We start from the raw sequence: 18,471 nt of genomic DNA on the forward strand, positions 1-18,471 counted from the left end.
GATTTGCATGAAAGCTATGTGAAATCTAAAGATTATTGCTAAGACTTATCTTCTCATTATTAATTACTGATTATAATCTGGAAATATTGAAATTGCTCCTAGATTCTTAGATGTTTGGTTACTTTTTCTCTATAAATTATTAAGAAATTTCATTTAACAAGTCACAAAGGTAAACAATATGTCATTATGTCCAACCTTAAATATGGTAAAGAAACTGTGTCATAGTCATTTATAACTGCCATGACACTTATTCACCATTATGTTTTTAGACGAATTCCTAGAATATTTTAGAATTGAAGAGGTTTTCACTTGTCTGTATTAGGATATGAAAAAATTCATCTGTCATTTTCTTCTGTGGCATATTATGACAATAGATTTTTATTTGCCTCTTATTTAGAGGAGTTAAATTTTTTTTTCAAAATCAGATTTTTCTGAAATGTTTCATATAAAAGTTTTCTAATTCTTGTTTCTTTGCTTCTTTAAAATAGTTACAGCTTTATTTGTACATAGTGTGTTTGTCTTAGGACATAGCTGCCAAGGCGTAAGCTGCCCCAGTTAAAAGTGAGTATAAGTGTTTTAGGCAATTCTTAAGTTACATTGCTTCAGGCAGGAATTTCTTAGGATAGAAAAACATGAACTGTAAAAGTAAAAATTTATAAATTGTCTTTTGTAACCTTAAAATTTCTCTTAAAAGACACTTAAGTAAAGTAATATTTTATCTGGGAGGAAATATTTATAAAACAAATATTTAATAAATGATATGTATTAAAAATATTTAAAACCCACAATAATACATGCTGGCAAGAAAAGGAAACAAGGAGAACTCTGTACATTGCTGGTGGAAATGCAAAAATGTAAGCCACTTCATAAACAATTTCATAATTCATGTTAAGCATACATTTATGTGTAACTCAGCCATACCACTTATAGATATTTTGCCAAGATGAATGAAAAAAATGTGAAATTCGAGATGGGGTTATGGCTTAGTGATAGCGTGCTTGACTAGCACATGGGAGGCACTGGGTTCTGTCCTCAGCACCACATCAAAATAAATAAAGGTATTGTGTCCATTTACCACTAAAAATATTTTTTTAAAAGTGAAATCTGTATGTGCATGTATATAGCAACTATATTTATAGGTGCTAAAACCCAGAAATAACTCAAATGTACTTAAATAGGAAATGAATAAACAAACTGTTTAAAAAGGAATGGATAACTGATTCATGCATGATCATAGATGTGATCTCAAATCATTTTGTTAAACAAAAGGCTGCTTGCTGTATGATTCTATTTGTTTGGCATTAACTGTGGTTGCAATTAAAAGACTCTGTATATTTGTCAAAACTGACAGAATTCTAAAACTCAGAAGGATGACTTTTACTGTTGTTAATTATCTCTTATAATAAATTGGTTCTTTGAAATGCAAGAGTAAAAGTGTAGGTTATAGAAATTAATCATGCAGTACTACTTTGACCATGATGTTCAAGAAGGTGGTAAGTACATTTTTGTTTTTTTTTTCTTTTTTAAGACTGTAGTTTTTGTGATTTGCAATCCTAAGTTCAGAAAGTTGAACTTTTTAACTTCTAATCAGTTTTCATTTTATTAAGAAAAAGAGAAAGCTTTGTCTCGCTTCAGAAAATACTAACCATAATCTTCAATATACTTAAGGTGTTTTCTTTTTTTTTTTCTTTGTTAGATTATCTGCGGCAAAGTTATGGGCTATCTATGGATTTTAATTCGCCAAATGATTATAATAAATTGGTGCTTTCACTGTTATCTGGACTCCCAAATGAAGTGGACTTTGCTATTAATGTATGCACTCTCCTATCAAATGAAAGCAAGCACGTCATGCAACTTGAAAAAGACCCTAAAATCATCACATTATTACTTGCTAATGCTGGGGTGTTTGATGACAGTAAGTTTTAAGCTGAACATATTAAGTGATTTTTCTGTAGAAGTGTTAAGGATTTTTTCAAATGTTTTTTAAGGAGAAAAATACTCTATTTGTCAATAACAAAGAATGTCTTTCTCTATGTTTTTTGGAATAGAACTTACACAATTATTTCTGAAATTAATATGAAAAATTTAAATTATGACAGATTGACAATCTAACAGCAATAGCATCATTTTGATCTCTTTAAGACTTTTCTTCTCTACAAATGGAAACTAATACATAGTATTATAGTAATCTTCATTTCTTTTCTTTATTGTCTGTGTATTTTTTGAAAATGAGTTTTGTTTTGTGTTTTTGCAGTGTTGGGGATGGAACGCAGAGCCTCATGAATGCCAACTGAGTGCTCTACCACTGAACTATACCCAGTTTAAGTTGTATATTTTCAGTTTGTAGGGACACATATTTTGGGGGGTGGGGTAATATAATTTTTAAAAATCGATACTAGTAATAATTACTACTATCATTTACTATGAAATAATTTTTAGTGAACAAGATATATCAAAGCAGTTTTACTACTTTTCATAGCTTATGTAATATTAAGAAATAAAGAAAAAATTAATACATACTAAATGTACTATTTATTATTTTAGCTTTAGGATCCTTTTCTACTGTATTTGGAGAAGAATGGAAAGAGAAGACTGATAGAGACTTTGTTAAGGTAATAAACATAAATTAAAATGTTAACCATTGAATTCTATGTAGCCAAGACAATAGTGGATCAAATGACTCATTTGATGTATATGATACTACTCATGCTTTTATCTTTAGCCAGTTATAAACATAACTGTTTAGAAGTCATGATTAAGTTGAGTAGGTAATCTTTTAGGATAGCCAATGAACTTATTATTTACATTTGTGTTGATTTCTGGTGATGATAAATCAACAACAATAGCAATAAATATTTAAATGACTTTATTCCTACCTGGAATTCTGAGAAAGTTTCAGGAAGTTTTATTTTTATGTACATTTTGACTGTGCAATTCAGGGAGAGATGAAAATTCAGACCTTTCATGAATTTCTAAAGAAGATATATGACTGTATAAGTTGAGTAGGTGTTCATATATGGGAAAATATCTGACTATATTTTTGAAAAAAAAAAAAAAAAATCTGTGAACTTCAGATAACAAACTCCAAAAAGAATTGTACATTTGTTTTCTAATTTACACTTGTCTAATTTTCCTGGCTTTCAAATAACACGTGGGATGCCTCCTTCATTAACCCTCTGAGCATACAGTCTGTCATATTATTAATAATAGAACATGGACATTAAACACTATTCTGTAAACACATTTTCTTTTCTTTTAAAATTGATATACAAATAGCTTTTAGTTTGACAGCTTTTGATTGTTTCTTTAGCTAAAAGTTTCAAACCTGTCTACTTTGTTTCTTAAAAGCAGACCCCAAAACCATGATACACAACATATATAGACTAATCACTTAAATATTAAAGTCAGTTGCAATAAAACTTTCAATATTGAAATATTGTGCAAATTTGAGTTAAAAAATTTCTTTAAGAAAAACTATCAGCAAATTGTAAGATTTTTCTAGTGCAATATTATCTAAAGAAACATGAAATTAGAATTTATGTCCAAATATTACAAAATATTAAATTGTAAAATTTTTAAAACCTGGATTACATTAGGTGAATTATTTTATAAATAAGAAGCTTTAAGTTTTTTTAAAGTAAATATTGCCAGTTGTTAGGTTTAACTAACAAAACAACTTATAAGGTTCTAATAATCAAAAACTTCAACTTCTTCATAAGTTTCAAGTGTTATAAATTATCATTAGAAATTATGCATCAAGATATTATTGAGCTTTAATGTGGAATTGCATGATTTCTTGAGTTATTTGTCAACATCTGATGTTTTAATCTTCACAAAATCCTTACAGGGTTGATTCCTAACTAATATTACCACTTAGGTATTTTTCCTTTATAATTATATAGTGCTAATTGTTTTCTTCAGCTAAAAAGATATAAAATGAAAAGGTTATAGATACTCAATATCATTAGTTTATATCAAAATAATTTTTGTATAAAGTGCCTTATGAATTTGTTTAAAAGCTAATGTATAAAATGTTCTTTTACTACTTTTTAGTTAAGTATTGAAAATTAATGTGGACTAGATATGAAACAATTTAATAGTCGTTACCATTTTTTTATTTTTACAAGTTTGGGGCGGTTTTTTGCCTTTTTTTCCAAAACAAACAATTCCATTGTAACATATTTAAAGCAATATAGGAAACTACAGTGATTTTGTAGAGATATAATATACATGAATTTTATTTTAATGAACTGGTTATATTTAATAAATAATGGAGGAAAAAGATGTTTTCATAGTTTTATAGAAGTAATGGATGTACATTGTGGAAAAGCTAGAATTCATAGCAAAAGGCAAAACTTAAAACCATCATTAATTACAAGCACCCAGAAATAAACATTGTTTTTTATGTGCATATATCAAGTATTTTTATACATATAATATTTAAAAAATAAAATTTTGTTTCCAACGTGTGTGTGTGTGTGTGTGTGTGTGTGTGTATGTGTGTTGGACCAGGGATAGAACCCAGCGCCTTATATGTGATAAGCAATTCCTCCCAGTGAGTTAACACCCTCAGTACTCAGACTTAATTTGTAACTTGCCCTTTCACTTATGTTACGAGCTTTCCTTCTTATTATTAACCTTTTAATAACCACTTATTTATATTACAGATATTAACAATTCATGTAAATAATGTGTATTTTCAGAAATTTAGGTAATTATTATGACCTAACTAGGATCCACATACTTACAGTCAAATCTATAAGTATATAGTAGTTTTGTTCTTAGAATAAATTCCAAGAAGTAAAATTTCAGAGTTGAAGATTATATTAAATCCGTTTAAGAAAAATATACCATATTAATTAAATTTTATGATAATTACCTTTCATGTTATGCTAAATGCAGTTTTTACTTGAAAATAGCTAGACCCAGTGCTTCATAAAATACAGTATAATCAATTGCAGTTTCTGTTATTTATCTGATATCTGATAAAAATTGCCTGATTAATAGTTTTAAACCTCTTCATTTCAGAGAAAAATGGGTTGAGCCGGGCGTGGTGGCACTCGCCTGTAATCCCAGCAGCTTGGGAGGCTGAGGCAGGAGGATCGCAAGTTCAAAACCAGCCTCAGCAATTTAGCAAGGCCCTGAGCAACTTAGCGAGACTCCGTCTCAAAATAAAAAATAAAAAGGGCTGGGGATGTGACTCAGTGGTTAAGCACCTCTGAATTTAATCCCTGGTACCACAAAGAAAAAGAAAAGAAAAATTGTTTGAACTGTTTTACTTAATTGATTGTCTTTTAATAATTTTGCACATAAATTTCTTTATTTGGCAGATATTTATTAAGCATTTTATATGTACTACAGTTTTTCCAGACACTGGAGAAACAAGGTCCCTGCACCCTCACTGACTTTCTTTTCAATTCCAGGAAGACAGACAATAAAATCAAACAATGTAGGTTGAGAATTTTGCAAGTATTATGAGGAAAATAAAACAGGATAATATGATAGAGTTGTAAGACGTGTAGGCATGTGCAACATTAAATATTGTGACCAACAAATGCTTCTCTCAGTAAAGCAAAAATCTGATGATTTTTGGTAGATTTAAGTGATTATAGGGGATCATCAACCTCTCTGGAGGAAGAGCATTTCAGGCCAAGGGAGTAGCAGATGCAAATGCTCTGAGGTAAAATCAAATCTAGTTTGAGTTATGGAAGCATGCTTGTGTTGAAGGACACTGGTACGCAAAAGGGAAAGTATACAAATATGACTGTTGTAGATATGAATATGCAGTTGACAAAATTCTAATTAATGCCCAAATATATTCAGTCATGTTGTTGTATTTATTGAAATAATGCTCTAGTAGACCAATTCCTTGATTATCTTGTGTTTAAACTATATTCTATTTGTATAGAATTGTAGGTTTTTTTTGTTTTGTTTTTGTTTTTTGTCATTCTGTTGTTTTTACCTTCCTTTTAATCTTTTCTTTTTTTAATTTTGGCTCTTCTGTTTCTTTGGTGTTTTGCAACCAAGTAACAAGGTGTAAATTTTCTTCTGTAATTTCAAAGTTGAGTGTTTTCTATCTTCCACCTTTCTTAACCTTTGATTTATATTGTTTGTTTCATTAACTGGTAACATCCTTGATTTGTTTTTCAGTTCAAGTAATTATTTTCAGTTGTACCTAATAGGCCACTGGATCCATTTGTTTTTATTTCTACAAGTTCTCTTTGGCCTTCGTTAAATTTGTCCTTTATGGTCTTATTTTACTTATGTACTTTTTTGTACATGTATTAATATATATTTTAAAATCCTTTTTATAATTTAATATAATTTACATAACAAATACAAAATGTAAGTATAAAATATTATATATAAATATATGATATGTGCATTAAAATTAAATACAAATACACCTGTCAATTCTAATATTTTAATGTCTTGTAGCTAAATTTATTCACTACATAGGGATTTATGTATTTCCTTATATTTTTATGATGGTACAAATTTCAACAAGACTTCTTTCTTTGGGATTTTTATACAGACTAGATTGAGAATTTTTCCTCCAGTACTGGTTTCATTTGCCCATTATTTAAAAGAAAATACTGGTTTAGAATGAATATAGTACTAGCTTCATTGAGTTTCCAGTGCCTCAGATAGTAAAACCACGAAGATTGAAGAGCAGGCTAGTGGTGAAAATTTTCAGGTATTGTTTTTAATTAAAACTTAATAGAAACAGTCAACCATTTTTCACTCCTTTTTTTGAGTATTAGATCTTCACGTTTCACCTTGATATGATGTTGCATTTTAATTCCCCATTTCACAAACTGACCTGAGATCCTGTCTCCTATCCTCATCCCACCCATTGAAACTAATCCCTTTGATTGTAGAGTTACATACTTTTCTTAACTCTGGAAAGTTGGTGATAAAATTTTAAGTTGCACAAAATTTTGTGTATATGTGTAGTCCTCATGGGAATGGGGAGTTGTCATTATATCACTAATCACATGAAATCAAGAACAGACTAATTTATTAAAGTTAATATGTTCACCATTATTATATGAGTTTTCTTTTCATTAATTTCTGTTCTTTATCTTTCTGTGTACTGTTTTCTTTTAATTTGTTTTACTTTTTCAATTAATTAAGCTACTGCTTGGATGATTTTTTTTCTAATGAGTATAATCATATGTTTAACACTAGAAAATTCCCTTAAAGTACAGTTTTATCTTTATACTAGTGATTTTGATACGTCATATTTTCATTATAACTCAATTTAAAATGTCTTCTCATTTCTTTTATGATTTCCTGCTTGATATCTGAGTTATTTAGAAAGGAGTTTTCTTTTTTAATCTTTTTTTATTTGGTGCATTTACTGTTTTACATAGTGGTGGGATTTTTTGTTGCATATTGGTATACACATACAGTATAACAATATGATTTGCCCAATATCATTCCCCAGTATTTTCCCTTTTAAAAAGGAATTTTCTTTATTTCCAAAAATACATGAAGTTATTCTAGTTTTTTCTTATTCATATCTAACTGAATTTCACTGTGTTGAGAATGTACTATTTAAAAAAAAAATTGTTGTTGTAGATGGACAGCATGCCTTTATTTGTTTCATTTTTTTAAAATGTGGTGCTAAGAATCAAACCCAGTGCCTCACACATGCTAGGCAAGTGCTCTGCTACTGAGCTACAGTCCCAGCCCCTAGAACATACTCTTCTAATTAGCTTATTGAAATGTTTTCACCCTTCTTGTACCCTTTCTATATTTTCACCCTTTATGTATTTAATCCAGCATTGATCAGATTTTATACTACATGTATTTGAAAAAAATATATGTTCTCAAGTTGTTCTGTATAGATTTCTATATTTCAGGCCAACAGTATTAATTATAATGTTCATATTTCTACAATAATGCTGTCATTTTCTGTTCGTTCCTTCAGTTCCTTTTCACATAGTTACTATGTAAAATGGTATGTTAAAATGCCTGTTTCGATTGTGGATATGACGATCTTTACAGTTCTTTAATATTGTGTTATTTAGGGTACTCGTCTATTTGTTATATCTTTCTGGTTAATTTAACTTATTGGGAAGTGTCTTCTTGGCTTCACATTTTTTTGTTTTGATTTAGTACAACTATATCAGCTTTCATTTGGTTGGTGTATATACGGTTTATATTTTACTTTCAGCCTTTCACATTCTTATATTTTACGTGAACTTTTGTAAACAACATATAATTGTGCTTTTTTTTCTAGTATGAAAAACTTTAATTGGTGCACTTAACTCCATTTTTCATGTAATTTTTGTGTATTTGTGCTTAAATTAACCATGTTTCTAATTTGTGTATGTCCTTCCTATTTAGTTTTTCCCTTCCTTCCTTTCTTACTTCTTTCAAATTGATTTGACTGAGTATTGTTTATTATCCAGTTTCCCCTCGTTAATTAGATATTTATGCACATTTTTTTTCTGTTCTCACATGGGTTATACAGAGATTAGAATTTGAATCCTTGCTAATTTATCAAGTTTGTACTTGTCACTATTTTGCAGGTAATGCAGGTACCCTAGAACAACTCCACCTGTATTTACTCAGTCATGATTTATATAATACTTATATTTTTGGTTAATGCTCTTTTTTAGTTCATTTAGTTTTAATTTTTCCCTTGTCTAATTTCAGCAAATTATATAAATTTCTCCCAAAGCATTGCTCTAGCATGTCCCACAAATTATTATATTGAGTTTTCACCATTATTTCAGAATATTTTCTCATTTTCCCTGTGATTTCCTTGTGATTGGTTGTTTATATAATATAAAAGGGTGCTGTTTAATTGCTACTATGTGAATTTTCCAGTTCGTTTTATTGTCATCATCATTGCAAAATTGATTTCTAATCATATTCTATTGTGGTTGAAAAACATGTTCTGCTTGATTTCATTTCTTTTGAACTTGTCAAGATTTGTTTAATGGTCCATCATATAGTCTTTTTTGATGAATGTTTCATGTACACTTTAGAAGAGTTTGTGCGCCATTACTGTTAAATATAGTGTCTATTACTAACAATTAAGTCAAGGTGATTAAAAGTGTTAAAAGACTTCTGTATCATTATTGCTTTTCTGTCTAATTGTTTGATTTATTGAGAGAAGAAGTATTGAAATCATCAACTATGATTATGAATGTTTTTATATCCTTTTTCAGTTCTGTCATTTTTTGCTTTACATATTTGAAACTTATTAGTTATATACTTATTTTTTAAATTTTTAAAAAATAAGTTTTAGATGGACATAGTACCTTTATTTTATTTATTTATTTTTTTGTGGTGCTGAGGATCAAACCCAGTGCCTCACACATGCTAGGCAAACACTCTACCACTGAGCCAAAACCCCACCCCTACATACTCATTTTTAATTGCTTTCTTTCCCTGATGGAATATATTTTTTAACAATATGAAATATTCCCCTTCTTGTATCATTTTGCCTCAAAGTCTGCTTTGTCTAATACTAATTTAGCTACCTATATCACCTTTCTTATGATTGATATTACCACTTTTTCCATCCTTATGCTTTTCATCTGTTTTAACATACAGTGTTTCTTAAAGTTGGCATATTGTTCACTCTAGCTTTCCTCTTCCCATCAGAATGCAATTTCTGCCTTTAAACCAGTCTGAAAACATTTACATTTTAGGAAGTTAATGATGTGGTTAAGTTTAGCCTCTCAGGTTTTATTTTCCTGAAAGTTTTATTTTGCCTCCTTGTTCAAAGGATATTTTTTGTGGATATAAGGTTTTAGGGTTTTGTCTGATAGAGTAAAGATAATAATTCATTGTCAGGTTACATTACTACTGACAAGTCAGTTTTGTTGTTCATTTGTTCATGATATTTTCTCTGCTGTTAAAATGTTCTCTTTATTATTGAGTTTTAATTTGGGAGGTACCTTGTGGTTTTTCTTGCTTATCTTACTTGGTGTTCATTTAGCTTTTTAAAGCTGTGGTTTGGTATTTTATGTAAAGTTCGAAATGTATGTGGCATTTATTTTTTCAGTTTTTTCATCCCCCTCCTAGTTTTCTCTGACTACGTATGTACATATATTAGGCTGTAATATTATTCTATAGAATTGATGAACTATTTCCTTTTTTTTTTTTTTTTCTCCCTGAGGCTGGTATGTTTCTTTTTTCTTATTTTTTCTTAATTTTTTTTATATGTAGATGGGCACAATACCTTTATATTATTTATTTTTATGTGCTGCTGAGGTTTGAATCCAAAAGGCAAGCACTCTACCTCTGAGCTACAACTCCAGCCCCTGATATGTTTTGTTATTATTATTAGTTTTGTATTTTAATTTATGATTGTCGAGTGTTTCATTTTCATTTATAAGTATTACATTAATTCCCATAAACAAACCCAAGACCACATATGCCTGATTCCAAATAACAAAAACCCATCTTAAAGGTCTGCACATTGAAAACCCAAACCCAGATATTGCTCGATTTTTTTCATTAGTAAACATCATGGACATCCTTTGGGAGATCAGCAGGCCCCCTGATCCTCAAATAGCAATATGCCATGAGTCCATACTCAAACAGGGAGTCAGTCCCTTGTAGCACCTATACCTGGAAGTAATTTTAGTCATGAAGCCAGGACACCTCTATTCCAATGCTCCCATCCACAGATATTTCCTGGTTCCTGCCCTATGGTAAAACCTCTTTTGAATAGACATGGTATCTTCTATTTGAGAATAATGGATTCTTCGTGCCATTTTCACCAAGTTTAGGAGAAATGTGAAGAGACTTTTGGATTTTTTTTTTTTTTTAAATAAATATCTGGTACAGCATTAGTCTCTGGAGTCCACCACTCTTGAGATCAGTTTCTAGGCTCATTCTCCTACACTCTGAAATTCCAGGTTTCTGTGCTATACTGGTACTGAAGGAATCGTAGGGAGAATGCTGGGCACCCTGAAAACTGGGAAATGGCACAGTTAACATTCAGGGATGTGGCCATTGATTTCTCTGTGGAGGAATGAAAATGCCTGGACCCTGGTCTGCTTAATTTATATACAAATGTGATGTTAGAAAACTACAAAAACTGGACTTCTTGGCCAGTCTTTTCATCATACCCAAGACTTCACCAGAGGAGGACATAAAATATTTAATCCAAAAAGGCAGAGGGTATGGAAATTTTGGCCTTGACGATTTACAGTTAAGGAAAGAATGGGAAAGTGTGGGTTGAAATGAAGTTCAGAAACCATGTTATGATTGACCTAATTGCCAGTATATTTATATTTGTAAAAAAAAAAAAAGTTATGAATGTAGTGAAACTCAAAAACTCTTCAGACTTGTTTTAACTCTTAGAAAACATCAGTACATTCACTTCACAAAAAATCTGTTCAGAGGTCAGAATGTGGGAAAGTTGTTTATTAGTTTTCATAATTTATTCATTCAAGTACTTATGTTCAAGATAAGACATGAAGAATATGAGAAAACTTTTAATCAAATCTCAAGCTTACTCCACATCAGAAAATTTATACTATGGAGGAGCCTTACATATATAAAGAATGTGGCCAAGTACTTAAGGATTGCTCAACCCTTACTCAACACCAGAGAATTCAGACAGGAGAAAAGCTCTACAAATGTAAAGAAAGTGGCAAAGTTTTTAAACAAATCACACATCTTACTGGACACCAGAGTTAATACTGGAGAGAAGTTCTATAAATGTAAAGAATGTGGCAAAGTCTATAAGTATTGTTCAATCCTTGCTACTCATTGGAGGATTCACACTGGAGAGAAAACCCACAAATGTAAGGAATGGGGTAAAACTTTTAATTAACTTTCATACCTTAACACCAGAGAATTCATATTGAAGACAGACCCTATAAGTGTAAAGGATGTGGCAAAGCCTTCAAATATTGCTCAAATCTTTACTGTCACGAGAGGTGTCATAGTGGTGAGAAACCCTACAAATTCAAAGAATGTGGCAAAGCTTTCAATCAAAATTCATACCTCATTACACACCAGAGAATTCATACTGTTGAGAAGCCCTACAAAATATAAAGAATGTAGCAAAGCTTTTAATCAAAACTCAAACTTGATTGCATACCAGAGAATTCATACTGGAGAGAAACCCTACAAATGTAAAGAATGTGACAAAACAATCAAAATGCAGTCTATAAAAATATAATAATAATAATAATAATAATTAAAAAGAGAACATGGCAAAGCTTTTAACCAGATCACAAATTTTACTTGACACCAGAGAGTTCATACTGGAAAGAAGCCCTACAAATGTAAAGAATATGGTAAAGCCTTCAAATGTTGCTCAAGCATTAATAGACACCAGAGATATCATAACAGTGAGAAACCCTACAAATGCAAAGAATGTGGCAAAGCTTTCCAGTCAAAGCTCAAACCCCATCACACACCAGAGAATTCATACTGGAGAAAAACCTTATAAATGTGAATATTGTGACAAAGCTTTTGGAAGTTACTCAGCCCTTACCCAACACCATAAGATTCATACTAGATGGAGACGCTAGAAAAGTACAAAGTGTGGTAAATTCTGTAACACTTCTTCACACCCTATTCAACACCCCAGACTTCATACTGGAGATATACTAGAAAGAAACCTTAAAAATCCAATGTATTAAAGCTTTTATTCAAATTTTAAACTTTAATCATCATCAGAAAATTCATGCAATATTAAAATCTAATAAATGTAAAGATGTACAAAATACTTTTTTCCAAGATGTACACCATGGAGAAGAGAAAAAGATTTAGAATAGAGTAAAACCTTTAGGAGTGTAAAAAAGAAATTACCTCTACAATTCTAAAAGAAATAATTACACAGACACCTACTTTATCAAGTATATCCTCCCTAGCTTTAAGAATCAATGAGCAGACAGTGCAGTGGTACATTCCTGTAATGCCAGTGGCTGGCAAGGTGTGAGACAGGAGGATGGAAAATTCACAGCCAGCCTCAACAACTTAGGCTCTAAGCAACTTAGTGAGACCCTGTCTCTAAACAAAATATAAGAAAAGGAATGGGGATGTGGCTCAGTGGTTAAGTGCTCATGGGTTCAATTCCTGGTACAAAAAAAAAAAAAAAAATCAGTGAACAGGTATGACACTTTTACAAACTTTCCAAAGATAGAAGCCAGAAATATCAGAGGATAAAACTAAAACAGGGTCCCACAAATCACGGAAAACTAAATAAATGCAAATAATAATTTTATTGACTAAGAGAAGTGGGCTGAATGAAAAGAAATAAATACATATATAAATAGCATTTCTAACATTTCAAGAGTGGATAATAATTTGTACTAAAACACTATGCAACTCTGACAATGACAAAGATTTAATTAGTAGAAATAAATTATGGTATGTTCTTAAGTAGGATTTAAATAAGTCTTCAATTAATTATACACACTAAAATTCATTACTGGAAACCTTAATTTTGTTTGGAAAACTATCAAACAATCCTTCCAAATGGTCCAGCATTTTGCAGATTTGTACATTTAATGAAGTTGCTCCGAAACACAATTCGTAACATTATTTTCAAAGGTTACATTGTTTAGTGGAAAAGGGGAAACCACTATGAGCACTGGTCAAAAGAAAGAAATCTAGTCCACATGCCAGTAAGTTCCGGGTCTTTATGTTTCTCAGATATGCACAGAGTTAAAAATTCATTAGGAAAATAAAGATAAAAGCAAAACAAAATATATTGGAATTCTTAAGTGCCACAGACTTGTTTCCCAAGACCCATTAACAAACTTACACAAAGTATGAAACAGGAAAAAAAAAAAAAAACAAAGTTTCATGGGCATTTTCAACTATGACTCAAATTCTCCTTAAAAAACCATCAATAAACAGAACTATGTGACAGTAACAAGAAAATGTAAACAACAAAATCAGGCAGAATATGAAATAGTAATATACTGTTTCAGAGCCTGCACCATCCTGCAGAGCCAAAAAAGTCAGCAAAGCACTCAGAAAAAATGATCAATTCTGAAATGGGTTAACAAAGACAGAGATGGATGTCCCTGGATTCTCAGCCACTAGCTGCTGCAGTTTTTTGGCCAGTGATCATCAGGCCAGTTGAACTGCAGAGAGGGAGTATGGATGGTGCTATCCAACCACTGAAGCTTCCCCATCAGTTGTTTGGCTTTCTTGACCTGCTCTTCTATAGCTGTGTGCAAGTGCTCTGCTGTATCTGAACACACAGAGAACTTCTGGGCATGGAGCATGCCTTTCTCCTCCAACAGTTGTTCCAGCATGATGCACTGAAGGAATGAAATAATTGGGATATATCTTGTTGACAGGCAGTGTTGCAAATCATCATGAGGCCCAGCAAAAGAGACCTGCCTAGTCTTCTTGAGCCAAAGAGTTGTCAGGAGTCTACTATAGACCCAGAGCATCACGCTCCACAGGTGATAGGGGCTAATGGCCTTACGCCAGAAAAGGAGTTTAATGATGATGGCTTTGTAGACCTGGTTAAGCTTGCAAGAAACTGCTAGAGATGCACTTCCCAATTGTACCTTGCTTCTGGCAAAGTGTAGCTGCCATTCATTTTTGTTCTTGTCCTTGTAGGAGTAAGCAGGCACCAAGTAAAACCCACTGATGACCTCATCCTCTTCAGTCTTCCTATCCAGAAGTGGTTCTCTATGAGCCAACTTTGGGCCACTTCAGGCCAACCATTGAAAGATATCACAGGGACAGAAATGTACAATACACAACTGCTCCCTACATCCAGAATGATGGCAATGATGGTCCCATTCTTTTCTACCTTTGGCATCCCTTGCTGGAGTTTCTTCTGTATCTCTGATGGAGTCATAGAACTAGTCAGCCACTTTGATGAAGGGGAGAAGTAGTATTTGATGGCACCATTGATGTGATCTTTGATGGTTCAACCATCTCCTATTGCTGATTGTTCCCGTCATCAGAAAGCCAAAGGCTCAGAAAGGAATAGCACAATGCTGAGAAGCACAGGCTGATAGTAGTCATGCAGCTTTAGTACTGGTACCAAAGATTGAAGTTCATATCATAGTCACTGCCCCAGACAGACGTTCAAGTCATCTAAGTTCAGGTCCACTATGCCTTCCAGACTCCTCTAGAGAACAACAGAAGTTTAACTTTTGAAAGTTTTTGGTCTAGTTTTTGCACCAGTGTGGAAAAGATGAAATCATTGGCTGTGTGAATCTCTAGTACTGTCTAGTCATTGTATTCCCACTGGTCATGCTTTGTAAATTCTTGAATGAATTCGTTCAATTCCCCTGCTAGAGCTCTCAACCTGAAATCTGCTCCAGGAAGACAAGGCTTGTTACAGATGAGAGAGGCTGCCTTGCAGTGGGTGCTGCCATCTTCATATAGATTTGTTCATTGTTTTTTTCTATGTACTCATTGTGGATTATTGCTTTGTTACGCTCTCATTTTATTGCTTAAGCTACTTGCATCTTGTGAATTTTTTATTTCAGATTATACTTTTCTACACTAAAACTTTCATTCTGTTCTCTTTAATACCGTTAATTTCTTTCCCAATTATATTCATATTTTCCTTCAAATTCTTGAGCACTCTAATACATTTCTTTCAATGTCTTTGTCAGTTAATTCTATGATCTTTATTATTTTGGGTTTGTTTTTCTTGAAACTGATTTTTGTCTTGGTTATAGGTGATTTTTTAAAATTTCTTCATGTGTTTGAAAAATTTTTATTTGATTTGTATATTGTAAATGTTACATTGTTGAGTATCTGAATTTTGTTGAGTATCTAACTTTGGAAAGATAAGCTGTTAGTTGATTAATGGATACTTAAGTAGGTTTTGTTTTAGCATTCATATGATAAGTTGTATTGGTCAACTTTTTGTTACCATAACAAAATGCCTGGGATAAGTACTTTATAAAAAAGGTTTATTTTGGCTCACAGATTTGGAGGTTTCAGTTCACAAATAACTGACCTGTTTCTTTGGACTATGGCAAGGCAGCATATCATCCAGGGGTGTGTGGTAGAGCAAAAACACTCACCTCTTGCCCAGGAAGCAAACAGAGAGAAAGAAGGGACTAATGTACCATAATCACCTTTGGGTACATGTCCCCAGTGATCTAAGGACCTCCTATATGAGGCTTCACCTCTGAAAGATTTCATTACCTCTCAATAGGGCAGCCAACCATGGGAATCAGTCCTTTAATACCTGGGCCTTTGGGGGACATTGAAGATCCAAATTATAGTACATGTAGATTAGTCTATAGAAATAGTTGACTCCTAAGTTCTAATATGTAGCATTATGGGAATTTCTGTTGAATAAGCTGAAAGTATGTTTTCTCTACTCTAGGGATTTCTTAACTGGCTTCTTAATTTGTTCTTTCCACCTTTTTCTCTGGCATTGTGGAGTTTAACCATACACATGTGCAACTTAGTACTTAGCATTAGACTCAAGGCATTGCTCTTTAGATTCATGGAGCTCTTGCTCTTTGTAGCCCCCATTTACTACAGATAGACTCTCAAATTCTCTGTGCTTTAGTTTTGGTGAGATCTGATCAATCTCAGCTTAGCGATTGTTAAGATCTCTTGAGTTTCTCTTTTGTATGCCTCATTCTGGAAATAATGTACAGGTAGAAGTACAGAGTACTTATTGGGTTCACCTTTTTGTGTTTTCCCTTATTTCAGTAACTATAATCTTGTTGAATTTTCCATCTGTGAAAACCATTTTTTTTTTTTTTTTTTGCAGTGCTAGGGATTGTACCCAGGGTCTTTCACATGCTGATTAAGTGCTCTGCCACTAAACTATATCCTCAGCTCCTTCTGAAAACTTTTTTCAGAAAAATGTCTTATGCAGGATAACTATACCAGTACCAATTATTCCATTATGCCTGAAGAAAAGTTCCCTCATGACATTTATCCTAAATTTTAATTTTATATTTATTTTTACCCTCTAAGATTTACAAAAGACTATTTTTATTCATTAAGTATTTATTTTGTTTAACTACATTTACCTTTTCCATATATTTTTCTTTAATTGACATTTGCAGGTAATGCGTTTTCTCAGTTTTTCATTTGTTAGGAAATGTCTTTATATCACATTCATTCTTCAATAATTTGTATAAAATTATAGGTTGATAAATATTTTCTTCCCTCACTTTGGAAAGCATATCCCAGTGTCTTCTGGCTTTCATAATTTCTGTTACATTGTCTGCTGTCATTTTAATTGTCATTTTCAAGGTTCTCTATTCTTTTTGTTTATCTCCATTTATGATTTTTCTTTTTTGGTATTTCAGGAATTTTATTATGTTCCTACACATTTTTATTTACTTTTCTTGGAATTTGCAGTGCTTCCTAAGTCTGCAGGTTGATGTATTTCAGTTGTTTTAGAAAATTCCTATGTCCTTATCTCTTTCATTTAATTTTTCTGCCCATTCTCTCTCTTTTCTTCCACAGGAAGTCCAGTTATCTGTGTTTGAGAATTTTTCCCTGTATGCCCTTTGTTTGATATGATTTCTTTCTGTTTATCTTTTATGCCTCTTTATATTTCAAATTGTTTTCTTGCTCTTCTCAGTTCATTAATTCTTCCTTGAGTTTTATCTTTTCATTTTCTACACCCATCCACATAATTTCAGTTATGTTTTTCAGGTCTAGAACTTCTATCTAGTTCTTTCTTTTAGTTTCCACTTCTTTCCCAACATTTGTAGTCTTTTATTTCTTTGAACTTATTATCCATGGTTATTTAAATTCTCTCTAATATCTTTATTATTTTACTTCCCTGTGCCCCTTTTTCTTAGTTGTTGACCATGTTCCTTTTTCATAGAATAAGTTCTTTTTTATTGTTACCAAACATTATTTGTCATAGTTTTTTTTTTTTTTTTTTTTAAGTGTAGTCGTTCCTTTGAGAGGTTTCATTATGTTTGTGGATCTCATCTCAGAATAATAGCTTTACACTCCAAACAACTTTGATTCCGAAAGGTGATTATTTTGGAGTATACATACCATATTGTTTAGAAATAAAAAGTTAGCTAATATCTCATATGCTTTTTTATTAGTATGTAAGTTCCAGGCAAGTAGAATAGGCAAAGTTCATTTTGTATATATCAGTGTAAAAGCATTTGGTTTCTACCCATAATTATTAAATAATTGGATATATTTATCTTGGTTACCATTTAGGAACCAAAACTTTATAACTTGTTATGCCTCAGAAGTGTCTCTAAATAGGAATACTGTGATTATGTGCAATTTATAGGTGAGATCAATACCTCCCATAATTTTCAAGTACTGATCTTCACAAACATTTACTTATAGATATTTTCTATAGCTTCATATTGGTGACTCTGTCATAGGGTCTACTATCACGGTTTTTTTGACTAATATTCAGAGTTGAAGAAAATGTTAAAGAAATGTTCAATTTCAGTTAAATCTTAATGAACATAAAGATGTCATATTTCTCCTTCATTCAAGTTCACAGATGTTCTTCTTTCTTTCAGAGACCTTATATGATTCTGTGCCCCCCCC

At 31.8% G+C, this 18,471-nt stretch overlaps 1 protein-coding gene and 1 pseudogene across 1 annotated transcript in view; one reads left to right on the forward strand and one right to left on the reverse strand.

The window, feature by feature from the left end:
* Window positions 1-18,471, forward strand: part of Arid2 (AT-rich interaction domain 2) — a 172,650-nt gene that overhangs the window by 96,147 nt on the left and 58,032 nt on the right. The window contains exons 5-6 of the mRNA XM_047549265.1: window positions 1,697-1,915; window positions 2,545-2,612. Of these exons, the coding sequence (XP_047405221.1) occupies window positions 1,697-1,915; window positions 2,545-2,612 (287 nt within the window). The remainder of the gene's footprint in view (window positions 1-1,696; window positions 1,916-2,544; window positions 2,613-18,471) is intronic.
* LOC124982173 (nucleotidyltransferase MB21D2-like) lies at window positions 13,978-15,341 on the reverse strand (annotated as a pseudogene).

This window comes from Sciurus carolinensis, chromosome 4, assembly GCF_902686445.1.
Source record: "Sciurus carolinensis chromosome 4, mSciCar1.2, whole genome shotgun sequence".
NCBI lineage: Eukaryota > Metazoa > Chordata > Mammalia > Rodentia > Sciuridae > Sciurus > Sciurus carolinensis.